This window comes from Muntiacus reevesi, chromosome 3 (genome assembly GCF_963930625.1).
Source record: "Muntiacus reevesi chromosome 3, mMunRee1.1, whole genome shotgun sequence".
Taxonomy (NCBI): Eukaryota; Metazoa; Chordata; class Mammalia; order Artiodactyla; family Cervidae; genus Muntiacus; species Muntiacus reevesi.
Genome location: NC_089251.1, coordinates 236,583,688 through 236,611,393, shown reverse-complemented (window position 1 = coordinate 236,611,393; position 27,706 = coordinate 236,583,688). Strand labels below are relative to the sequence as shown.

The 27,706-nt window shown below is 34.5% G+C and overlaps 1 protein-coding gene and 1 non-coding gene across 2 annotated transcripts; one reads left to right on the top strand and one right to left on the bottom strand.

Annotated features, from left to right (window-relative positions):
- Positions 1-10,545: 10,545 nt before the first annotated feature.
- On the bottom strand, positions 10,546-26,911 carry GCA (grancalcin). The gene is made up of 8 exons (XM_065931653.1): positions 26,765-26,911; positions 22,883-22,999; positions 20,296-20,365; positions 16,205-16,248; positions 15,779-15,926; positions 13,187-13,300; positions 12,776-12,834; positions 10,546-12,134 (listed from the first exon to the last, which is right to left on the bottom strand). The coding sequence occupies exons 1-8, from the start codon at positions 26,789-26,791 to the stop codon at positions 12,108-12,110; spliced, it is 606 nt and encodes a 201-aa protein (XP_065787725.1). The 5' UTR covers positions 26,792-26,911; the 3' UTR covers positions 10,546-12,107.
- LOC136165735 (U6 spliceosomal RNA) lies at positions 18,881-18,983 on the top strand. The gene has a single exon (XR_010662728.1). It is a non-coding gene; the product is annotated as a U6 spliceosomal RNA (small nuclear RNA).
- Positions 26,912-27,706: the final 795 nt, after the last annotated feature.

Sequence of the window (27,706 nt, the reverse complement as noted above, 5' to 3'; positions counted from 1 at the left end):
TCATTTTGTACTGTTTATTCCACATACAATGTAAGTGCTTTTAATGGCTGTTTTCCTTTTTGTATTTAAATCCTCTCTACTTGACTCAGGGGCTCACAAGGTACCATTATATGCAAAAGTACTGTATATTTTCCTAAATTGACGCTTGTAAGGTAAAATTGAGCAGTTAGGATGTAAATATATGTATGAACTCTTCTGTTCCAAATGTTAAAACTGCCAGCATCTCAAGGCACCTTACTTTTTATTTTTTGAATCATGTGCATGTTAGGAAACTCCAATTTCTCTTGCATGGAGACTCCTATTTATTGCTTTTACTAAACCAGTACTTTGCTATGAAAATGCCTTCCAAGCAGGAAAGCAGAGGATAAAATTGTTCATGGATGCAACTCAGATGATCCTCAACTCATGGAAGTTCAAGGAGGCAGGCGAAAGGGAACCTGGTCACTTTTGAGAACAGATATCCTTCTGGACTGAGATGTTTATAGATAATTACATTCATTCTAGCACACTGGAAAAAAAAATACAGTTTCTGACAGTATAGGAAACCATTTCCAAATACACGAATATAGGCCAGCTTTAATGAGGACCAAAAGGCCTTTCTATTTAAAATTCTTTCTCTAACTGTATTCACAACTGTATTCACAAACTCCCTAAAATATTTTCCATTGGCACATTTCCTTAAATGCTTAGAAACAAGTTTCTCTAATTTTTATTTTCTTTTTTGTTGGTGGGTGGTGTTGGAAGGGAGTCATCTTAAGAACTGCTGAAATGCTACAGACACAAACTAGTATCCACAGCTTTCTTCTGACTCACATTTTAGGGCAATACTGAATTTGATCAATAAGAATTTTGATCAAATTAGCACACATCATTTTCTTTCCAAAAACTGTGCAATTTTAGTGGATTTATGTGGCAAAACTAGCTTCCATTAAGGGTATGCTGTTCTGTGACTTTCTAATTCCAGCTATAGTAAAACAGTATGCATTTACCTATCTATGAAGAAAATGGACAAACCAGCAGAAAAAAATTTTCAATTTTATTTGGTTATTCAAACACATTTACTAATCAAAGAGTAACTGAAAATCTATGATATTGAATTGGGCTGAATATATATTGATTCAAAATATCAGAATATATGATGGAATATATTTTAATATATTCAACTATTAGATTATTTTGGGAGAGTGGTGACATATGCATCTCATAAAATCAGCATACAGATAAGTTGCAAGTTAATTTAAGATTCTGATTAGCCAAATTCCAGTTAAGACCTTTTATTTTTTAATTGATTTGAGTACAACTTTAAATTTATTATGGACTGGTTCATTGTACCCTTTCCTTCTGAACAAAATGTCAAAACTTTTGAAAGTTTCTTCATCTTTTACTAAGTTTTACACTTATATATATTTTTAAAGAAACACTGTATCTGTGTATGTTATTAAATGGATTTATTTCTGTCCCTCTAGGATAGAAATATATAATCTATTTACTTTTACCATTGACTAGTATATTAGTTTCAAATACAAGCAACTTATTTAAATTTATAAAAACTTTGCACTATTTAAAATATAAATAAAGTGACCTTAAATTGCTCCCTATATATTGTTTAATGGTCACATAAATTGATAATCTGTGTGGAAGGCAATCTGTAGGCCTAGGCATGTTTTATCCCTGCTTAATTTTTGAAAATAAAAACATAAGCAATCAAATACACATGACAGAGTGTGTACACAGACCAGTCAATTCAATAAAAGTATGATAATTTTAGCCAGCTTTCCAAATTGTTTGGTGTTATGCAGATAGAAATTTAGGGGCTAACTGATGATTTCTTTTCCTCACTCAACAAACTTTTATGGGTGTCTAGCAGAGGAGAAAGAGAAATGGCTAACTGATCCAGTGGACAACTTAGGGATTTTGTTTCTGTATGTAGGCAGATTTTTGCAGCTGCAACAAATTTCAGAAGGATTGTCAGTCCGAGCTCCAGGGAAATTCAGAATGAATTCACCAGAGAATGTTCATTTATAGAGAGAGAATGTCTGGCAGGTGAGGAATTCAGATCTGATTGTTTGATTAGTGAATGCCTCAGCTTCAACATTTGGTATGACATACATAAAATTCAGCCTCCCACATAAAGCTTCTATACTTCTTTATAAAAACTAAGCATGAAGGAATAGGAACATGGGAAGTGGTGTGCAAGCATCCAGCTTATTTAAATTCTAGTATAACATGAATATTTTTTTCTTTGTAATTCAACATAAAAGAATTTCTTGATATTAAAATCCAAGTCTCAGAGGGTAGGACAGGATTAGGAAGGTCCATTCCTACAGGATATTAGCTTTTTAGCCCAAGCAATATAAAGATATGGTGAGTCAGGTATAGACATCAGAAGACTTAACATTGACTTAAACCAAAGCAGTTGTCTTAATTTACAAAATTCATCCTCTTGTCCTAGCCAAATATCTAATCCCTAAAGTCACTGTCATTTTCCCCAGTCACAGTCTGATCCCTCCATCGTGGGATCCTGCTGAGGGCCAGGTTAACTACTGTAGCCAATAACAGCAGTATCGCAACTGCTCTCCTTCTAGGTGATTAGAAGTATTAACATAACACCTTTTGGCTTCCACCTAAAAATAATATTACCTGGTCTCCAGGTCTAAATAAAATGGCATCTTAATCTAAAATTTATCTGAGTTAGATGTCTTCTGATGTTATTAATCGCTGAGCATCAATTTGAAAGACTTACCAGTTTACCCTGTAGGGGAGTCCCATACTCTTAATTAGTTGAGAAGAAAACCAGGAATGAAAAATGCCGAAGGCATGTTCTTGCAGGGTTTTAAAATAATCACTCATTCAACATATATGGAAGGAAGGGTTACATTTGGGACAGCATAGCTTCTTAAGTCCATTATAATAGGTTGGTCATCAGAGCTGACTCTGATGACCTTACTGACTCTTTGAATAAGATAAGGAAACTAAGGATGGAATAGCATTTGGTGTCAGGTTTAACATGTATAGGGCTTCCCTGGTGGCTCAAATGGTAAAGTGTCTGCCTGCAAAGTGGGAAACATGGGTTCAACCCCTGGGTCAGGAGGATCCCCTGGAGAAGGAAATGGCAACCCACTGTAGTACTCTTGCCTGGAAAATTTCCATGGACTGAAGAGCCTGGTAGGCTACAGTCCACAGGATCACAAAGAGTCGAACACAACTGAGCGACCGCACTTTCTTTTCTTCCTGACTGCTGCTCTCAGGGTCCTTCTGGAGGTTGGTCCTTACCAATGGTTCTTAAATGCCTAAAAGAGCAAGGTCCTTATCCAAATGTTATTGTAAAATCCTATAATATGTTATCTAAGGATAAAATTTATCACCTGAAATGCCTATCTAAAATAGGAATTATTAACTATAGTATATTTCCTCTGAATGCTTTTTATGGTCAAAAAGGAAATCTGGTAGAACTAGTTACTAAAAGTGAATTGGAGTTTTTCAAATGCTTGTCCATGGTTAAAAACCCCAAAGTAGAGCAGTTGTTTAAGTAGATTTCTAATTGTAAATCAAAATTCATATAAATTACAAAAATTTTAAATGTTACTAGATTTCAAGTAATATTTTTTGCTGTACAACCAATGTGTCTATCAAGTGAGTTCAAAGAGGCACCTAGAAGACAAGATGATGATGTCGTCGTGGGTGGCCCTTGAATTAGCAGCACTAGCTCCAACCACCTGGGAACCTGTTAGGAATGCCTTTTCTTGGACCACACCCATTCTATTAAATCAGAAACTTTGGTGGGGAGGGAGGCCAGCAGTCATGTTATAACAAGCCCTCCTCCATATGATCCTGATGCGCATGAAAACTTTGAGAATCACTCATGTACTGCTCTGCAGTTAGACCAACTTGGGTCTCAGCACGAGTTCTTTCATTAATAGCTGTGTGACCCTAAGCAAATTAATTAACCCTTTTGAGTCTTTTTCCAGAGATAATGGTACCCGCCCTGAAAATACCTGAGGAGGAAATAAGATAATATGTAGGAGAGTGCCTGGCACATAGTAGGTGCTCAAAAATGCTAGATTCTTTGGTTCTCATCCAGGAACATAACATTAAAAGCAATCAGGAAAATAAATAATTTTCCACAATTTAGCTTTTGCACAATGTTTAATGTCTCCAACTAAATGACTGGAACCAAGACTAAAGCTTTTGTTTCAGAAAAATGCCAAGTGTAGCTATTGTTTTCTCTCTCCTAATTGTAGTTTGCACTGTTAGGTTTATAGCTTTAAAATGATATTATTTACAGTAATAATTGTGAGATTATGAATCTCATGGTTACAAACATATCTACTTTGAATGGATGTTAAATGCAAAATATGCAAAAATGGTCTGTTGAATTCAGTACAACTAGTATGTATTCCATGAAGACTGTCTCCCTAATGAAGCCTCTTTCGATCCATCCTATAATTCCCTAATGGTTATTTTAAAATAATTTTCAAAATACAATTTTGAAAGAATGTATGTTTTTTCAGAAAATAGAAGTTCACGGTCTTAATGGTTCTTTTCAGACATCAAGGCCCATTCCCTCCTGGCACAGATACACTGTACAGAACGAGCCTGCTAAACTCTAGTGTGGAATAGTAGTGATGACTAGAAACTCTGTGGTAAATCTGAACTCAAATCCTACCTCCTCTACTCACTGTCAAGGCAAAGTTTTCAGTGAGTTCCAGTATCCAAAACTATAAAAATGAGATAATAACTTAAGTATCTCAAAGGGGTGTTAAGGAGTCTAAAATATATTTGCGGAAGTGCTTTGTAAACTGCAAGGTACAATAAAACTATAAGACTTGATGCATCATCACAAAGATGGTGGTATTACGGTACTAGTGCCGCAGCACTGCTTATGTCTTCTAAAAACCTTCTAGTGCTCCTTCCCTTGCCTGACACTACCTGTATTTAACCTCATGACAAAAATCTATAAGGAAGAACCTATAGATCTAGAGAAACTATAGATTCTCACACAATTCGCAAAGATCTATCTGCTCAGAAAAGGAGAAAGCCAGCATTAGGAAGCTTCCTCTGCCATAACACCCCAATGCGTGCATGTGTACCCCAATACTTATCCAATATTACTTTTGTCCAAGATCCATGAAATTATTAATGTATCTACATTGCAATTGTTTTTTAGGTATGCGATAGCTTCCCCTTGTCCCTCTCACTTACGTGTCCTCCTTTTAAGTTGTTTTCTTGTGGTTCTCATTATCTTATTGTGAAATGATGTCAGCCTTTTAAAAACTAAAAGGGTAGCCTTTTTAAATGCTTTATACAGTATTAGGTATTGTGATTGATCAGTGCTCAAGCTTAGAACAATTCATTACATGCTTTTGTGGTACAAATACACTGTAAGAATATGCAATATCCACAGGAAGACATGAATTCTTTTTTTTTTTTAATGTCAAGATCCTTTATTTTTTTTTAAAACCAGTCACAACACTAAGCTTCTGGCCCATATGAATTCTTAATAATTGACAGCATGAAAAAGAAATTATTATGACTTATTTATACAAACTACTAAATGGAGGTTAACAGAGATGCCAAGTTATTTAAAAGTAACACATTATTACTATGACTAGAATAACACATCTATAGAAATGCAATGTTAAGAACAATTGACCAATTTCATTGTTCTACTAATCATCACTCAACTTTCAAATGAGAACACCAAGAATTACTACAGAAATGCTCCCAACAAAATATTTTTATTTTGAGAAATGGCAATAGTAATATGGTTACTCTTGAAAAGTTAATTTTAATATCAAAACCCAGATGAATTCCTGAATTACAGTCATAACATCTGACTTAATTAATTTGTTTTAAGAGACAAAAAATAATTTAGCACAACTGTGGTTATAAAGCACTATATGTTTAATCTGTATTCTATTTCCACTGTCTGTATTTTAATGCTGTTTTTGAGTTGAAAATAATCAAATAATTACAACTGCTAGCATTTAACCTGTATTTTTAAATACTGACAATATATTGTTTGAGTATTTGAGAAAATCCCACATAATCCCATCATTTTTGTGTTATTCGGGAGTACAATTCAAAGATCTGTAATCTTATAATACTGCGTTACATAGTTTCATTAAAATGGCCCTATAGTTACAATAGCATTGAAATAATATGGTACTCTTCTAACAAATACTAAGGAAATAGATAAAAATATTGGGGAATCCCTAGTTCTTAATCTGGGCATCTGCCAACTTTAAAGGCAAATTACCTATTTTTAGCTGAAATTTATGTTCTATAATTTTGATAGGAATTTGTGTATGAGAATGTTTGCTGGTTAAATAATAATACATTTCAAACAGTAATGTGTGTAATTACTGGAAAATGTCAGTCATCTGATAAAAAGAAGCTTGCTCACATCGGTTAAGTAGTAAGTACCTTGGAATGCTTTAAACGTTATGAAACAATCTACCAAAACACGTATATTTCCTAGTCTTTATGCACATAATGTAGCATGAAATCATGATGCTTTTGAAATACTCTGTGCAGAAATATTTATTTTTTAGCAAATATTTTCTTCAGATTGGTATGTGATATTGACAATGTAATCTACTTGCACAACTAGTTTTGCAATAACCTTCCACAAATAACTGTAAATAAGAAAACTGTAAATTTCATGTAAAAATGGTTGCAAAATTTTGGTAGCTAAAAGTGTACAAGTTGTATTGAAAATATAGTATATATACATAATTTAAGAATGAAGCATATAATTTCTGATCTATTTATACAGAAAAATTCAAGAATTTGTAAAAGATATTATTTTGGGGAAAAAGAAAGTAAATCTCATTAGCTACTTAGGATACTTTTATTAGGGAAGCCAACTCTTTCCAACATTTTACTAGATACAGAGATAGATACAGGCATGGTGGTGCTGATACATTTCACAAAATCACATAATTGTTAACAGTGCTACAATTTTACTGAGTTCCACTGGGGCGCTAGTAAGCTGGGCTGAGTGGTAAAAAGCATTAAATTTCAAAATAAACAGACGACAACACCTCACTTTTTGCCCCTCAAGAACACAATAGTAACTTACTAAAACACTTGCTATTTATTTAAAATTTCCAATGACTAATCAGGCTTTAACTTGCATGAAATAAATTTTTTTATAATGTATGCTAGATACATATTTTTCATTTAGAATGAAAATATTGGGATACAATTTTCATTTGCCTATGTTTCATACATTTTTAATTCTTCCCCTGGAATCATTTACCTATTATTTTTTTAAAAATCAAATTATCTTTGAAGAAAACTTTTAAATAAAACTGATTGATCCTAACATGGAATGTTCTTAGCTAAGGGCTGTTTGTTTAGGGTTGAAATTACCCACTATTTACTTTTAAGGTTTAAAAAACCAAGAGAACATTGCCCTATTTGATAAATAAAAAACCAAACCAAATACAGAGTAGCAGAAAGCACTGTACTATCTAGAAGTGAAGCTGATTAAAAAATAAGAATCAAAGTATGAAAAAACAAAATATCTTTTAAAAGATTCTCTTGCCTTAAGATAAATGTAGGGGCAATGCATTTAGATAGCTTTGGGAAATTAAATACATATTCACAAGTTCAGCTAACCTTAACGTCTTTTTAAAGTGGCCTATATCCAACTAATAAAAATAAATGAAAAAAAAATAAAGTGGCCTATAATTTTCAAAAGAATATGGATCTTTAATTAGTATGTTTCTGGAATATCCATACTATCAATGTTCAGGTTATCCTTTGCAATTTCAGTAATCATAACAATATAAAATGTGATTAAATACAGTCAACTAAAATGCAAATAACTGTATCTCTAAAGTACATATTTGTATTTTCATGCTTCTGGGAAAAGGTTCTGTCTCCCCCCATGCAAGGACACACACATAGACACATACACATACACTGTATCAGAAGAAGGGGTGCTAATTCCTGGCATACTTGTCTCTGAATATAGCTATTAAATAAGACCTAGACCAATTCTTCTCACCCCCTGTAAGATTTCCAAACTGCCACCATCTCTGGTGGTGCAGAAGGGGCACACCTAAGGACCCAAGCAGCGCCCAGGCAAGGACCCTACTGCTCCCCTCACAGTAGGCACATGCAGACTTGCCGCCAACGTCTGCGTACTATGTATTCAGATAAAGAAGCATATCTGAAATTTGAATGCTCAAAAAGTAATACACAACGCTGTATATTACCAAGCTACATGGGTAAAAGGAATGCTAAGTAATCTAAGGTTCTTTTCTTTACTATGCTTTTTAAAATAAGTAGACATGGCAAAAAAACAAAAGGGCAAGTTTCCCAGGATTCAAATAATGATCTGATAGTGAGACAGAGAAATTTTTCTTAACTTTCCCAGTTTTCTGCGAAGTAGTTTTGTGCTCAGAACTCCACATTACAGGACAATTTGAATTCAATAAAGATATATATAATTTTATGACCTTATTCTAGACTATAACTTATTTGAACAGTATTCATGTAAAAGTCCTGCCTGTATTCATCACTATAACACAAGTTCTAAATATTTTTCTTTGTATCATCTAGTATTATGAAATCAAGACAGACTCTTAGATGATACCTTAGCATTATACATTTATTTAAAAATGCTCAAGTTGCTATGAAAATGATTTGTGACCAATAAAAATGTGATATTGTAATATGTTTCAAAGTAATAAAACACCCGTGATTGCATTTTAAAGTTTAAGAGAAAAGAAGAATATACTAACCTGAAAAATGCATTGAATTTTACTCACTAGATTTAATTTAACAGATTTTAACAAATTTACTCCTATTAATTTCCCAGAAAACTGCTACAAAATAAACATATCATTTATTGTCTGTCAAACATAAAAGGACAAAGAAAAGCACACTTCTGACATATAGTATTTGTTTGTTCAGTTTTGTAATGCCATAACAGTGACCTTGATTTATATATTTTACTTAAATCACAATTTGTATTTTCAATTACACAGATTTTAACTACATTAATAAATTTTACTCTCTTCCAGGGTAAATGCCTTCTCTGGAAATAAACATATCACTTGACATCTTTCTATTACATTTTGTTTCTGAATGCATGCTTGATAGATCAAATGAACACAGTCCTTGAAATTACACTTGAAAGTGGACCAAATTAAGATTCCAATAGTATTGATTACCCCCTATAATGTAATTTAAAATGTGTAAACTGCCACTCAAAATAGAAGTGCAATACCTGACATTTAATCATTTGGCAGTCTTTTAAGCATAGGTGAATTACTGCACTGTTACTTGAACTGAAGTATCTCTTAATATATATGTTACAGATTTTGTATAATGCAAAACTTTACAGCAAGCTATTTGAATGTTTATTAAAAAAATTCTCAAAATGACATGGAAACATGTTTATTGTATAAATAAAAGCACTTAGACATTAAGAGTGTACATGATTTAATAATTTACATCATCATAAGAAAACTGGGGCATGAGTTTAGTTAGTACAAACTACCACACTATATTCATATTCATGTTCATTATAAAATGATTTAATTTTTACCTTAGTAATAGATTCTGTTTACACTATTTTAAAAGCATTAAAAATATGAATTGTCTTTTAGCAGAAAAGTCCTGGTAATGTATTCTCTATGGCTAATGTTTATATAAGATTTTCTAATGCGTACAGATTAGAAAACTGAGCACTAGAAAAATATGTAATTGTCCTGAAGGCCAAAATGACCCTAGTATTTGAAATAATGTTAATTTGGGAATTTGGAAGGAAAATGATGATTTCACAAATCTTATTTCTAGATTTATGTTCTCCTCATTAGTATAAGTAAAATTTGAAAAGGGGCTAAATGCAAATAAAATTCTATGGATTTAAAAAAAAAAAGGATTATCTAATGTGACGTGCAAAACAACTGTCTGACAACCAGCTTGGATTGGCATAGAATATCAGTTTTGTTAAGAGGAAAGGTTCTGAGGTTAAAAAATTTCAGAAAAAATTGAGTCAAATAAAATTGAGATTTTCTGTACCTTAGGTTTTATTAAGCTTTCTGGGGAAGATGAGGCTTTCCTAAATACGTTTGGTCCTGGGAACTTCTTCAGACCTCCTATGACCAAAAGTCATAGGAACACCTTTGGTAAAGGATGAGTTAAGAGAAGCATGTAAAAGTTCTAACTCAGAGTGTCATTTGACAAAACTCATATGACTCATGTCATACCATTTTAAAAGTTTGACCTCAACTCTGAGCGGCCAAATAAGGAAAATTATAACTGACCTCAGAATAGTACAATAACTCAACCAACTGTACAAAGTGTATGTTAAGATTCCATGCTGCTGAGTCATGGAATTATTCAACCTGAATGATATTCAGGTTATTATTCAGTTATTGAACATGAATGATACACAGTGTGTTTATATAATCTCTTTCCTACAACACTGCTAATTAGAATTCTGTATCTTTTATGGCTCAGTTAACATGCTCTTACGTTATCAAATATATGTTCATGAAAAAAATTAACAGTCAGAGAACAAAATTACATGAATTATTTATTCACACATTTTTATAAATCTGGCCAAATGAATTTGACAGCTAATTATATAAAATTATCAATATCAACAAGAGTATACATTACTTCCTTTCCAGGTTTTTTTAAAGTGAAAGTTGATCTACAATTCTGTATCTTTATAAAAAGTTTTTCTTCTTTTCAAGAGACTACTACCATTCATTCATCCTCCATTTTTATGAAACTGCCATGTAAAGCTATATTATTAATTTGATCACAAGCTGTATTAAAATTATGTTAATTTGTATTCACCTTTAAGCTAGAAGATATTCAGTTAAAGTGTAATAAATGTATGTGGTTTACTAACTCTTCATTTAGAAAGACTGAGGCGTGATTGCCAAGAAAGGGACTGATTAACTACAACAAAACTTCTATCAGTAATCTTAAAATGCTAAGAACCTGGTGATTCCACTTTCAATTTTCATAGTAATGCCACTCAGAAATGCTGTCTACCATGCTCAGGACCCACATTACACTTACTGAGAAAGACTTATGGGTTTACTAATGTCAAACTCACGGACTAATACTGTCAAGAAAGTCAAACCTATAATTTCTAAACATTTAAACAAAGTGGTAGGTTACTTGATTTTTTAAAAATTTTATAAATAGCTAATGGCAGTATGTATAAACAATTTAGTTTAAAATAACAAACATATTGACATTTCATTAAAAATATGTCATTTGCAGAAAACCTAAATTTAAACAAAGATGCCATTTTAGGTTATCTATACAGAGAAAGAAGTTATGTTCATTAAGAATTTTGTTCCACAGAAGACAATAACACACACTGAAGAAAAACATATACTGCAAAAAATTAAAAAAGGAAAAACAATGCCTCTTGGAATTTTATTTCACCATAGATTAATTTATGGTTCACCTAATGTGCCTGGCGTGCTGCGATTCATGGGGTCACAAAGAGTCGGACACAACTGAGCAAATGAACTGAACTGAACTGAACTGAATGTGACTCAGGATAAAATTTTAGGAACTACAATTTTCTTCACAGGCGAAGAGTTGCAAGTTTCTGTTTTCTGATTATGTGAGCAAATAAAAAGCCCTACTATAAAGATGGCACAAAATCTAGGCTTCCCTTTCTGGCTCACCTTCAAATACCAACAACTCCAAACAAATTTTTCAAAATATAGTCTGTAACCTTCAGGTAAGTATAAATTAGTTTTATTTAGGCTTTCATCATTTAGCTTCTTATACAATCTATCTTTTCAAAATAGATAATCTATCTTGTAATTAAGAAAGAAAATTAAAGCTAAGAGGTATTTATATCACTTAATTATACACCTATGTTGATTATGCAGAGATCTCTAAAGTTATAACCTTACTAAAAGCAATAATATTCCAAATACAAAAACATCTCTTTTATTGCTTTACACTGTGAGCTAAAGTAAAAACTCAGAGAAGAGATTCAATATATGGAATATGGAAAAGCCTTAGAAGCTTTAATTCTAAGGAGTCCAGTTCATTTCTTCTAAGTAGAGAAACTCACAGTATTTCTTCAGCCTTCATATTCTAGACATTCAAATTGCCATTGTGCCCTGCAAAAACTAATAACAGGCAAAATCATCATTTGGTAACAACCACGTGGTTTTTGTCTTTAATATTTTGTCTCTAATTATATTCCACAGAAGCATTTTCTCAAGAGGAGAAATTTTTACTGTCTAAGGCTTGTAACTCAAACCAGTATTATACTAGTAGGATAAAGTTGACCTTATAATTTCCACATAACACAAACAAAACCCTGAAACACTTAAGAACATGTGAAATATAACCTTTCCTGTAGCTTCAATTAAAAAAAAACAAAACATGGACTCGGCTTAATAGCAACAACTGAAATGAGAAATGAATAGTTCCATTACCTATCATAGATGAACATCTATCTCTTTCAGAAGAAAGATTATCACGAGTAAAACACTCTTTATAAATTTGCCCTTAAAAATGATTTGGAACATAAACTGCCAAAATCACTGTCATAAAAGTTTAAAGTATTTTTATGTCTAATATCAAGTCAAATTGGTTACTTATACCACTACTGAATTTTATATTTGAGTTACACTGAAAACTATAGAAAAAGAATATGGTTTTTAAAATATATTATCTCCACTACTGAAACCAGAGATCATTCTGATCACTATGAACACACATAGAACACAGTATAAATATGCAAAGTGTAATACAGGATACTCACATCGTCATATACGAAACTCACAACCCCTTGTTGCAAGTGGTCTCTTCTCCTAAAGAAATCTTTAAACAAGAAGTTATTTTCTGTGTTATAGTTTAAAATCTAGTTTTAAATAACTGGTGCCCCCAGCTATTACAAAAGGAATAGTTTTATACTCTAGTAAATCTTGTGATTTTTTATGTCCCAGGTCACTAAGATATGAAGAAAATTTTCCAAAACTGAGCTATAACATTTTTTCACTATTTATATTCCTAAAGTTTTTATTCCTAAAGTTTTAAAGTCTTAGAACTCTGATAAGGTTTAACAATGAATAATGAGGGGAAGACACATAATACTATCACTTTGCTGAAGAAAATGAGGGACATCATTTGGGGAAAAAAGTCCCATAATACTGTGCCCATAAATGGTCCATACCTGTCAACGCTCGAAGCTTCACACAGCAAGCAACATAATCATCAAAGAAGATTCTGCCATTCTTGCCGTAACGTTTGACAATGGTAGTTACTGTTTGAGGACTCAGCCTATAACCTAGAAAAAGGGATTGCTAGATTAAAACTTCTAAAACTACACATCATAAGAACACCATTAACCAACAATGTATTCTTGTTAATAAAGTTATAAAACAAATTAACTTTCAGAATTCACTACATAAAAATATATATCAGAAACAAAACACATTCCTATTGATCAGGAAAGGTTTTATTACTAATAGCAAAAGTGGTACATAAATTTCACAATTCCAGCTCTATTAAAAGTCAAAGCTAGGAAAAAGAAAACAATTGTCTTTTTGTGCTTGTAAAATATATTTTCATTTTGAAATAATGTCTAATGTAGTCAGGTTTTTTAATTCATCAATTTTTAAACCCTATAATTTTATAGTTCTTCAAAAACATCAAAGCAAAGATTATTAGTGATCTTTGATATCATTCAAACCTGTATTTCCCATTGACTGTATTGTCTTAGAGTCAAAGAAAATTTAAGATTCAACATGGTTACTTAGAGGGGGAAGAAATAGGGAAATATTATTCCATTTTGGCCTATAACCCTTATTTTCTTTCTTCATAGCTTTTTCATCTTAACCAGTCTTTTTACTCTTTCCTTAGTTCTTTTCTTACTCTTTTCTTAGTTCTTAGTTCTTTTCCTTAGTCTAGCCCAGTGGACTCCAAGACTTTTTGAATGCATACTTCGAGTAAAAAGTTTTGGATCATTCACTCCCATTATATGTATATTATTTAGTCTTAAATTCTATACAAGTATTGCTATTTATTTAAATTTTAAAATATATAAAAAACTAAAATTTAAAATAATGAAATAAAAGGAATTAGAAATATACATTATTTTACTTGTTGCCCCCCCTAGTGATGGTCCTATGTATTTAATGAGATGTGTATATTTTCCTGTGAAGAATGCTGCCCTAGAAATGTTGTCTTTGTATATTACCGGATTAGATACAGACAAAAGACATTCATCCAGTCAAAGGGAAAAATAATGAAAATAAATGCAACAGATGATAATTCTACAAATAGCTATAATGAAATGCAATCCAGGAAACTTACTAAAGGTAACTGAAAGGAAAGATATAAATTAATAGAAGTCAAATATGCAAGTGAATGTTATTACATGCAAATAAACTCAGCTTCCTACTAGAGAGTTATGATCCGGGTGGATATGGGACTGATAAAATTCACAAGATTTTCCATAGCATTCTCAGCAAAAACAAATTGAATATTTTAAAATACATCTGAAGACCTAAAATTTGAATAATACAGAATGCCTCTTTGTTACTTAAATTCAACTGCCTATGTGAATTCTTTGGTGGTTTTCTTTTTTCCAAATGGCTATATTAATTTTCCAACATTGTGCTGAATTAAGAACCAAGTTTAATTCATTAGGAATTAAGACTCTATAATTAAACTATAGAAGTTTATATGGACAGGACTATCCCTAAAATGACAATTTATTAAAATGTCTATTTATAAAACAAAATCATGGTTTTGACTTTAAACTGAAATTTGAGATAATTTACACTTGTTAGGATTTCTGAAAAGTACAATCTTTCAAAAGTTAGTTTTGTTACAAAACCATTTTGTTTAGAAATGAATGCAAATAAAATCATAAGCATAAATACAATCAAGAAAACTACTTAAAACTATGTTACTGTAAGCAAGTTAAATGGACTGTATATAGTCCATGGAATTCTCCAGGCCAGAATACTGAAGTGGGTAGACTCTTCCCTTCTCCAGGGGATCTTCCTAACTCAGGGACTGAACCCAGGTCTCCCACATTGTAGGCGGATTATTTAACCAGTTGAGCCAGGAAAGCCCAAGAATACTGAATGGGTAGCCTATCCCTTCTCCAGAGGATCTTCCTGGTATTGAGCTGGGGTCTCCTGCATTGCTGGCAGATTCTTTACTAACTGAGCTATGACGGAAGCCCCGAGCAAGTTACACACCATTCATATTGTCATTTTTTGAAAGAAAACAGACTGAGAACTTGAGCTTATCAGAGATATGATAAAAATAAAGTTACAGTCTTTTGAGATACTCTAAAAATGCAGACTTCTCATTTTGAGGTTTTTTGTTTTTTGGATGTCTACTGTGTGTTCTACACTACATAAAGAAGAAAAACTAGACTATGTATGGAGACCTGTTATTGAGATAAGCTTTTGCCATCAAATTAGAGATCTTACCAAGTTACAGAAGTATACAATATAAATGATGAGTACAAACAATTAGAATAAATTTAAGTATATTCAACATAGGAAATTCAGAAACTGTTTTATCAACCAGAATAATGCATGAAAGATTATTCTTTGAAAAGCTCACAAATAAAATGGTTTTGTTAAAGACATTTAATCAGAATGTACCTATAACCTTGAACTCAAACTGGACAATAGCTGCTGAAATAACATACCCTTTTATTACTTAGAAGTTTAAACAATTAAGATTCATCTGATCAAAGAACAAAGACAGCCTGGATTTATTTAAAGAATTTTAATATGCTTACCCATAGCAGCAATGGCTTGATTCAGTTCATGATGCTCTACTGAGCCACTTCCGTCTTTATCAACAGTTACGAAGTTTTGCTTCCAGGAGCTAAGAGCTGCCCAAAGTTCTTTGAATTCATTAAATCCCATTCTTCCTGTGTAATCTCTCTGATAGTTTTATTAATGAAAATAAATTCTGATACCAAAGAGAATTTAACCTGGAATCAAAATTCCAAATAACTGACTAAAAAATTGTGAGCTCACTTCTGCAAGAGTTAGCCAATTTAGCATATAGATTTGTGTAAAAATGGAAAAGAATGGAATTCAAATAGGATGTTACAAAGTATTTTTAAACACTCTAGTTTACTATAATCATTTATACCTAACAACTGCCTTAAGGATAATTATTCCATATTCTAGTAATTTTTGTTTTTACTCAAGGATACATCCAACATGGCAATCATAATTCTGCAGGTTTCCAAACTGAAGGCTATAAAACATATTTATTATTTGAATTAAATTCTACCCTATTTATGTAAAATTACAACATTTTCTGTTTTTAAAACAAAACATTTACCAACTGCCAAAACTATACATCACTCAATGAACAAACTCTGATTGTTAGGCCTGCATAGTGGAAAAAAAAAAAAAAGACAAAAATTACTACCTTCATACTACTCACATTTACTAAAGAAATTTGGGTAATTAAGTAAGCAATTATAAAATACTGAAAACTAAACAAGGGGAAAAGAGGGCTTTATTCTTCCTAACACAAATGACAAGTCAGCTTAAGTAGTTCTCACATACTGGCATCACAAAACTTGAAAGTGTTAGAGATTTGGTTAAAGCTTAGGGCATATGGGAATGAGAGGCATATAATGACTTCAGATGAGGACCAGATCATACGTCTTGAATGCCACCCTAAAGGTTTAGACCAATGGAGGTTACTAAAGGATTGGAGAAGGAAATGGCAATCCACTCCAGTATTCTGGCCTGAGGAATCCCATGGACAGAGGAGCCTGGTGGGCTACAGTACATGGGGTCGCAAAGAATTGGACAGGACTTAGTGGCTAATCAACAGCAAAGGATTTTAAGGAATATAGGAGCAATTCTAAAATTTCCATTTCAAAAATAGTAGTTGACAAAGAAAGACTACACAGAAAATAAAGTATGATGAATCTGGATGTAGGTAAATCATTTGGAAGTTTACTGCACTCAACCAAATAAGAGATGAGTTTCAGAACTGAAAGTAACTGCTTCTTCCTGGGAGGAAGAGGAAAGAAAGGAAGAAGAAATATAGATAATAAGATAGTTTGCTATCTTAAATTAGAAATATTAACACTTCCATATTTAAAGAACTATGAATGAGGACTTACTGGGCAAAATTTAATTTTTTCTCATCCTTATCATAATTACATTCAATTAGCATGCTGATTTATCTCAAGACTAATTACATATAGTCCTAATGAAGGAGATATTATGTCAAGTACAGTTCAGTGAAGTTTACAAAGTTCTTACTAGTAGTTCCTTAAGATAAACAAATGAATAAGCAAAAATGCTTAAAATTATTTATGCTATTTGATAAAATATTTTGAAATTTTTATAAAGAACTATTTCAGCTAAATTTTAGACCCATTAAAGCAAATTATAAAACAACCCACAAACTAAAAGAAACTTTCTTTAATGTTTCACAAGTTATCAATGGTAGAATAGATGGTTACGGTATTTTCAGAACGGCAATTCAACTGACACTGAATGAGCAGTTATTATGAACCAGTTAGTGTGTGTTCTGTGATTTAACATAAACATGCCTAACCTATAACAGTGCTAGTTTTACAAATAAAGCAACTGTGGCCCAGAAAGATAAAGTATTAGAAGTTCAAAGAGCTAACAGGTGGAAGAGAGAGGATTGGAGACCAGTGCTCTTTCACACAAAAACTTCTCAGGCAGGGACAGGCAGAAATCTCTGGAATGGCATTCCATCATTTTGTCCAGTAAATTAGATCTATTTTGCCTTAAAGTTAACATAGCACACATTCTTTAAGTGGAAGAATCTGAATAGATGATAATAAATGACAAAAATTCAGTCATCAAATAATCAGCTCTTCAATCAGTCTCAAAATAGAACCAAGCAAATGCCAAAGTAAATAACCTTAACAAAGAATAGATGAAGAGAAGTTTTAGGTGAGTTGACAGATTTTCACTCTCTCCCCACACCACATTAGAATGGACAGAATTAAACTGCATTTTTACAATTTGTAATCCTTTAGAGAATAAGAGAGGAAACCAAGGAACAAAACTTTGCAAGTTGAAAAGTAGGTGGACATAAGTTGACAACTTCCATCTGAGAAAGTGGCTTCCTGACCTTGCAATAAGAAAAGCTGAGAAGCAGCCTCATTATCCCGGAGGAGGCCCCAAACTTTTACAAATTGGCAGTACTTCTGAAAATGGGTGTGAATGTAGAGACAAAAACGCAAGGACTGGTTGAATGCCTATTTAAGGAGCCTTTGAAGCCCCAAATCTTCTTGCTTCAGCCAGATGGCTGCCCTGTCTACTCCCAAGCCAGCAGACATCTGGGGTTTTATTTTCCGGGGGGGGTCTGTGCACTGCAGGAAACCAGGCACTGTTGAAGACAGGGCTATCTATTAAAACAAGGAAATAAAATGACAATTTACAAGAGACTGAGAACCCTGCTGAGTCCTCCCTCCTTGGCTCCAGAGAGCAGATCAACTGGACAACCAGCCCCAAAAGAAATCCCTAAAGATCCTGATGCCCAGTGTTGCAGGACAAACCGCCCAGCTGAACCACCAGGCTCTGAAGTCGGGCGTCAACACCCAGCCCAGCTCTCAGGGCTTCTAACCAGTATTTTGGTTAAACATGAGCAACCAAGCATCATCAGACATCTGAGAAAGGCAGCTAACATGAAAGACAGTCAAATGAACAAACCAGAGAAAAAACATTGAAGAAGTAGGTTACATAGGAGGAAAAAAACTTGGAAAAAAAAAACACAAAAACATTAAAAATCTCAGAGAGATAAGGAAAGACATCACACTCATGAAAAAAAAAAAGAACAACCGCTTTTGGATTTTAAAAACATGATAGGAGAAATGAAAGCCTCAACAGAACTTAAGGAGAACATATACTAAAATTGGAATAGTACAGAGACAATTAGCATGGCCTATGCACAAGGATGACACTCAAGTTCCCGAAGTAATAAAAAAAAAAAAAAAAAGAAAGTTGAGGTTGTTGTTTACTCTCTGTAGCCTGCCAGGTTCCTCTGTTCATGGGATTTTCCAGGCAAGAATACTGGAGTGGGTTGTCATTTCCTTTTCCAGGAGATCCTCCTGACCCAGGGATCAAACCTGTGTCTCCCGCATTGCTGGCAGGTTCTTTATCACTAAGCCACCCAGGATTTCTCCAAAAGTAAAAGAAACCAAGAGGCAGGAGAGAAAAAGAAAAATGACCCAATACAAATGGCAGACATTCCACAAAGAGAAAATGGAGAAAAGGACACTGAAGAAAACTGTTCAGAATGAAAGCATATGAGTCTTGATTGGAAACTCCTTCTGTATCCCCCACACACCAAGGAACAGCACTGTGACATTTCAGACCAAGGGCAAAGAGAAGCTCTCACAAGCCCCTACACACTAAAAACAAATGACATACAGGCAGAAAACAAAAAGATCAAACAATAATGGAAGCTGGAAACAATGGAGCTTAAAACTCAAAATATTTTGTAATCTGGAGTTCTATACCTGGCTAGTCACTTCATTCTGAGGACACAATGAAAGCATTTTCACAGAAAGTCTCAAAAGATTTGTTTCCCATGTACTTTTATTAAGAAGCTAATTAATAATGCATTTTATCAAATTTAAGATGAGAACAAGCGATGGAATGGAGACCCAACTCAAGAGAGAGAGGAAAGGGCTCCAGATGAGTGCATCATGACAGCTATGCACAGAAAACGAGGCACAACAGAAAGCTCCAGGATGGGGATTAATTTCAGAAAAAGCAAACAGTTACAGAAAAAGGAAAATTAATCATATATTCTTCTAAGAATCAGGAAGAGCATTTAGACAGTAACAATAAAGCAAATGCTGATTACTGACCTAATGAAAATTACTTAACAGCGATACTGGTTGGAGAGGAAGGGAAGGGCTCCTGTGTATAGGGCAGGGACACGGGTGAAAGGGTTACATCCTCACTGTCCACAGCAGGATATAATCATTGATCATCATCTAAACTGAAAATCAACAGCAATAAAAGCATGCTATTTGAGATATGGGGGCAAATTTCAAAAGAATTAGCTGAAAGAAGTTGAAAGGGAATTTTTCTAAGAGTGGTTAACGTCGGGGAGGGGAACGCACACTGAACAGTATTTACTTAACAAGATTTGTAGCATTATTTGACTCTGCATTATGTGTGTGAGTGTATGTGATAAAAAAGTTTTAAAAAATATTTCAAGTATGGAAACAAAAAAGTTAGAAAATGAATTTCCTAGTGCAATTTCGACAGAAAGAAGAAAAAAAGATCTCACGAGAATAAGTTCCACTAATTCCAGACTGTGTTAAACACTTCTGAAGGTCTTCAGCACCCACTTCACCATCCTGTTAAAAAATAATTATACCCTGATTAATAAAAGAAGTTGTGTAAAAGTATACTAAAATGCTAACTAGCTGCTCAAGGCCAGTGAATAAATATGCAGTCATCAAAATATTACTCTATTATCAACTACAAAATTATATAGAGAAAATTACTGACGACAAAGACACATTAAAGAACATCACACAACATGAATATTTTTCACAATCAAATTTTATTCTATTAAATTATGTAGGCATTTCACATATAATTTATATTCCCTACTTCTGAAAAACAGCATAATCACTTTGTCCTACAATAATGCAAAGTAAAATCTTGTGAGAATCATTATACTTCTACTATAAAAAGTTAGAAAAATGCCTAAATTGTGTTCAGAGAAGTCTCAAAAATTTTCTTTCATGCTTCTTTTGAGGGGAGCTTATTTCTAAAGGATACTGAATCTTTAACTGGGAAGAGAAAATATCATTTTCCTCTACATCTTTACTCTCAGCTTGAGAGTGCCCCTACATTTTGGTGTTATTCTTCTGAGTTTTGTCCAAATATTCTTTGCCATTCTTATGGGAAAAAAAATCTTTTATCACAAATAAGAAATCACAGTCAAAGTGGAACAGGTTAAATACTCATTATGTTTCAGTACCTTATCCTATTTTCTACAAAAATAAAGAGTATAATAATTTACTTGGAAGCATCTCATACATGGTCATGAATTCAAAACAACAGCTCTGGAAAAGGATTAAGGAGGCAAATTTAAAGCATGTAATTTATAAGAATCTAAAAAACAAACAAAACTTTTACAAACTAATTCTAAGAAGTATTATAAACACGTCTAAGGAGCATTATAAACACTTCTAAGGAGTATTATAAACATTATCAGGCAAGTGAGAGACTAGCTTTTAAATTTGAGGAAGTTTTAAAAAAACTCAGCAGTTATAATAAATTATGTTTTAATGCAATATTGAAAAAAAAAAACTAATGCAAAAAAATCTGTGAAAAAATATCCAGTTTTTAAATAAAGACTCTGACCCTATGTTTGCACCATTCACCTCATTTGTCTCTCTTGATATTGACCCTGTTGAGGTCTATCAAGCCTGTTAGATTTACCTCATGGTCTTAAATTTCTAAGATATTTAAGTATATACCAGTTTATTTATTGCATTTTAATCCGCTTGTTTTGGGGAAATAAACCCAAGTATTTGGTAGAACAAAAAGTTAAGGAAAGTGTCAAATAGCACAATCATAGCAAATCATTGTTGACAACTGTTACAATGAAATAGTTTGTAAATCAAATAAAGGTCTCTAAATATACATGTCTGGTTCTTATATTTTAAGTTGTAGTTTTACAAAATGAGTTTATTATATAGTCAGCTATAGATTACATACTTTTTCCCAGTATTATACTACTTAAGAGTTCCTTGAAGATAAGAGTGGTATAAGGCAACAGGATTGCATTTAGCTGCAAACAGTAGAAAATATTATCAAAAGGGTTTAAACAAATAAATGTCTATTGGGGCTAGGCAGATCAAGACTCTGTGGTAACTTAACAAGGCCATCAATCTCTTTTCATATTTCCAAATCCCCCATCCACGGACCTTTATCCCAAGCTTCTGGCCTCAAGATCACAAGGTGGCTACAGCACCTCCATACTTCAAGTCCCCTTTCCAGGCAAGTAGTCCCCTTTCCAGAAGGAGGAAAAAGGGCTAACACTAGTTTCAGCTAAGCTTTCCTCATTTGGGAAAGGAAAGCATCCTAAAGAAATTGCACCTACATCTCAATGGCCAGTATTATCGCACATAGCTACCTTTATACAAAGGTGTCCGAGACAGGAGTAGGGTTTTCCAACCTCTAATACACATGAAAAGGGAAAAGGACGTTTTGAATGAAATTTGGGTAGCCAAAACAGAGTGTTTACAACATATAATAATTCTGTGTATATATATTTCTAGAAAGACATATGGGACCTAGTGAACAATTAAATGAATGAATAATGAATGGAAAATGTTATCAAACTTCTCTGAAACTCTAACCACTCAATAAATCTTCTTGACTGCTGTAAAAGGGAAGAGACATGGTCTGTGTCAAGACTGAAGAGTGAATCTCTGTCTCTGCTCATTAGATTGGTATTTGCACCTTCATTCCACCCCATTTCTTTTACCTTTTCCTGATCTGCTTTACTATCAAGGCTCTCCCAGAAACATCCACAGCTCACAAGTCTCTGTGATCCTCTGTCACAGCTTCCTCAAGAAGATTTACTTAGAGATCACTTCTTCCCAGATCCTATCTGGCTCAGTCTCCATGCACCACCCTGGTTTCTCCTAACATGTTAGACACCAAACTAACAGACTTTTTAATAAGATAATTATGACCACCCTAATTTCTGATCTCAGGAGAAAAACTGGATAAGTTTAAAATACAAATTTCATATACATTTTAAATGATACACTAAATAAAAGAGCTTGACATTTGTTTTAGATTGCAATAATTTTTTTAAAACTGATATTTGTGCTGTATATTTAACATTTTACCTGGCCAGCAATAGCAAGGAAGCATTTCCACATGGGGTCTCCTGTTGAAATACTGCCTGGATAAGCCGGGTGTCCAGGGTATCCTGGCTGTCCCATTGGATTGCCAAAATTTCCAAACTAAAAGAGTGAAAAGGGAGGAGGTTATTAACATAAATATTAGACATTAAACACTAAATTTGGTTTAAAAGAAAATACTTATGAGAAGTCCATTGAAAAGTAAAAACTGAGTTACTGAAACTTCCCAAATTATCACAAAATCTGTTCGCTACAAACTGTTGGTTGCCCTGTATTACTTAATTCATCTCACTAACAAATATTATCCAATGTTCTTTAAAGTGTTAAAGAAAAAAGAAGTCTCTAGCCTCTAAGAATGAGGCACACTTTAAAAAAGTATTTATCATCATCACCGAAGCGAAAAGTTAAAAAATATAAGAAAATTTCACCTATAGTAAAATGAAAAAGTAGAAAACCTAAAGATACATACATAGAAGAAGAATACATAGTAAATAAAATGAAACTGTGACCATGACCAAATCATGGGAAAGTGCATAGGGCTGAAACATCCTGTCCACCAAAAAACATGTACTGTTTTAAAAAGCAAGACACCAATGAAGAAAACAATAAGGTGGTAATTCAAACCATGGTCCTCTTGAAAATAAGAATAACAAGAATAGCAACAATAGTAATAGCAAATCTTTATTGAGAGCTTGTTGTATCTTAAGCAATGTTCTAACTATTTTCTCCCTACCCTGTGATTTCCCAACAAGTCGGTGAGGTATGAAAGTACTATGTCCTTTTTTCAGTTGAGGTCATAAAACATCGAGCAGTTTCCTGAATTAGTTAAAGTTAAATGGCTAGCTAGTACCAGGTAAACCATGATTCAAATATAGGTAGTCTGACCTCAGAGACTACATACTGTTTGTTTTCTGCTTTGGCTCTGGTCATTGTTTTCTTTTTACTCTGGAATTTGGTATGCCTTCTTTTATATCTTAGAGAGGCATTTTGCTTGCTTGTTGCTCTGTTATCTGTGACTCACTGCAACCCCATGGACTGGAGCCTGCCAAGCTCGTCTGTCCATGGAATTTTCCCAGCAAGAATACTGGAGTGGGTTAACATTTCCTCCTCCAGGGGATCTTCCTGACCCAGGGATTGAACCCACATCTCCTGCGTTGCAGGTGAATTCTTTACCCCTGAGCCACTGGGAAAGTCCAGAGAGGCATTTTTTTCAGTGCTTTTAATGAGTCTGGAGGATGAAGAAATATCTTGACTACTTTTGAATAATGAGCAGAGATTGATGGAAGTCAAAAAGAGAAAAGAATTCCAAGTATTGGTTGGGGACGTGGAGCAGAAAGGAGCCTTTTGTAGCCGTTTGAAAAGCTTCAGCTTGAGATACCCTAATGGCAAAACAAATGACATATGGGAACTCGAGGAAATGTGCTCAGGGATGCAACCAAAAACTAGATTAGAAAGCAATAAGTACAAAATAGGAAACAATAAACGTTAAAATAATATAATGAATTTTTTTTAAAGTGACTGTGTAAGAGTTACTTCTCTGGGACTCCCCTGCTAGTCAGTGGTTGAGAATCTACCTGTTAAAGCAGGGGACATGGGCTCAATCCCTGGTCTGGGAAGACCTGACACACCACTGGGCTACTAAGACCAAGGCACAACTACTGAGCCCAAGCTCCTGAGCCCACGCTCGCAGCAAGAGAAGCCACTGCAATGAGAAGCCCACACAGTGCAACTAGAGAGAGGCCCCTGATTGCTGCAACTAGAGAAAGCCTGCAGGCGATAATGAAGATCCAGCACAGTCAAATAAATAAATACAATCTTTTAAAATAAATAAAAATAAAAGTTACTTCTTTGAAAAGATGGACAGGCCAGTTTCCAGGAAAAAAAAAAAAGAGAGAAGTGTATATAACCACAAAGAGAATTTTTAAAAAATATATATATATAAACAAATGCTTATGAATACCTTTTTACCAACACATTTGCAAAGGTAAATAAAATGGACCTTCTAAAAGTATTTAAATTCTATAAATTACAAAAATATACTGAAGGAAAAAAATCCTATTTCTAATAAGGGTAACTATGTTATAAAGATCAACTTTAAATTTAAAAACTGCATAAAATATTATTTTTTGAGTTACCTCACTGATCCAGGGAAAGTTTCAGGCCAGTATTGGGGAACAAGTCTTGACCCAGAGGTAAAAGGATTAGCAAAATTCCCAAAGCAACTTTTGCTCTGAGGCAATAACAAACACCTAGACTTTTGGTTCCAAGGCCTCCAAGGACATGGAGGGCAATCAAGGCCCGGAGCATATCCAAGAATTTAAGGCTTACTGGAGACCCACACCACCTTAAGGTTCACAGAAGGAAGAAAAACTGAAGCAACGTTTTTTTCTAAGAAGAGAGGCCAAACCAAGTATAAGCAAATTGTTTTTGTTTAGTTGCTAAGTTGTGTCAGACTTTTGAGACCCCATCAATGGTAGCCAGCCAGGCTTCCCTATCCTTGGGATGTCCCCACAAGAATACTGGAGTGGGTTGCCATTTCCTGCTCCAGGACATCTTCCCATACCAGGGATTGAACCTATGTCTCCTGCACTGGCAAGTGGATTCTTTACCACTGAGCCTTAGTGAACCTAGGCCCTCTACTGTAGCATCTCAAATAAAGTTTTACACCACTCTTTGGTAGGTATCCTTTGCTATCTAAATAGTATAATGATCTGATACTTGTTCCTAACCTTTTTTTTTTTTTTTTTTAAGAACGATGAAAACGCTTTTCTGGAACATTTATTTATAAATGATCGAAAGTGAAAGTGAAAGTCCCTCAGTCCTGTCCGAGTCTTTGGGACCCCACGGACTATACAGTCCATGGAATTCTCCAAGCCAGAATACTAGAGTGGGTAGCCTTTCCCTTCTCCAGGGGATCTTCCTAACACAAGGATAGAACCCAAGTCTCCTGCATTGCAGGTGGATTCTTTACCAGCTGAGCCACCAGGGAAGTCTAAGAATACTGGAGTAGGTAGCCTATCTCTTCTCCAGAGGATCTTCCTGACCCAGGAATCAAACAGAGGTCTCCTGCATTGCAGGCGGATTCTTCACCAACTGAGCTATCAGAGAAGCCCTTAGAAAGTGTACCCTTTTTCTTTTACTCTTGGAGCGTATTCTTCATTCTATTTCATCCATGAATAGCTATCTGTACAAGTTTTCTATGCTTAACATATATCCTTATGCTTGAAAATTCTGACCACACTGTAATACGACCTTAAAAATACGTATAAATTTTGTTGTATATGCTGGTACCATGTCGATACTACAACTCCCAACTCCCAAAGGTGATGCAGGATAAACAATTAGGTAAGAAAGTATATCTTCTCCCCCACAACCCAGCCCTCCAAAGTTTAGAACAGGCTGCCCTTGGTAGAGTAATAAACATTAGAAGGCATTTAGCATATCTTAATTTACTCATAAGCCATATAAAGAACTGAAAAGAAGTGGTCAAAAAAATTCAGAGAAAGGATGAATAGCAAAACTGGAGAATTGGGCCGGGGGAGGAGGGCTGAAGGGAGGGTAGACCAAAAAAGATACTGAAACAAGGATGCTTTGCTCCTCTATCCCAAGAAAGAAATTTCTAAAAACACTCCACACCCATGGTTCCACAAGGATTCGCCTAAGAGGCTATCAGGAGCCAGAACACCTGTGGCTTTCCGTTTGGCCCCAGCCCCGGCTTCCGACACTGCGCAAAGTCCTGGCGCCGCCGAGTACCAGAAGCAGCAGTAAGCAAGGAATGACAGAGGGTGAACCCAGCACGTGGCCCCCGCCCGCAGGGGCGTCACGTCCCGTGGGGGTGGAGGCCGCGCCGAAGCGGCCAGGACTCACCCCTCCTCCGTATCCCGGGTAGGCCATAACAATCTTGCGAGCGTCAGCCGTAGAGTCGGCGACCGCCCGTTTGGGACAAGAGCGGAGGTCTAGGTGCAGGTGCAGGCGCAGGTGAGGGTGAGAGACGCACTTGCAGCGCCTTTCCAGTCCTCCAGACCAACCTTTTCTGAGTCCAGCCCCGCCCTGCTCGGCTCGGATTGGCTGAGACCTGCCCTTCGCAGCCTATCCGGCCCAGGCCCGCCCCTTCCCCACGTCTAGTCCCACCCATCTCGTCTCTGATTGGCTTCACGCGCCCAGCCTTTTCCTACTCCGCCCCTATTGACTAGCGTAGGTCTCGCGCTCTAGCCTTCCTAAACTGCAAAGAAACCTTTGCTGCAGTAACTTCCACACTCTGGAAACGTTCTCGAGGCTGGTTTCTTTTCACGTTAGAAATCCCAGACCAGCCCTCCCATGACTTCTTTTTACCTATTCGTCCACTTTTTTAAAGATGGACTACGAAATGTGTATCTATGAATTTCAAAACTTGCAGAATTACTTACATCTCTTTTACCATAGCACCAAAATTATGAAACTTTGACTTCTACTGCAAAGGTAGTGAGTCTAAGCTAAAACGCTTTTGACACCTAATTTTACAAAAAGGTTATTATAGCTTGTTTGGTAGATAAATGGTGATAAGAGTTGCCAGATTTAGCAAATAAAAATACAGGATGTTCATTAAATTTTATTTTCAAATAAACAATGAATTTTTTAAAACTATGAGTACGTCCCAAACGTTGAATGAGACATGCACTTGTACTAAAAAGTGATTTGCTGTTTATACGCTGATAATATACAAGGCATTCTATATATTATCTAGTAACCCAGTAGACGACTCAACATTTGGGCAAATTCTTAACTCTTGAGTTGTGCCTCCTAATAATATCCATCCAGAAGAGCAGCTTG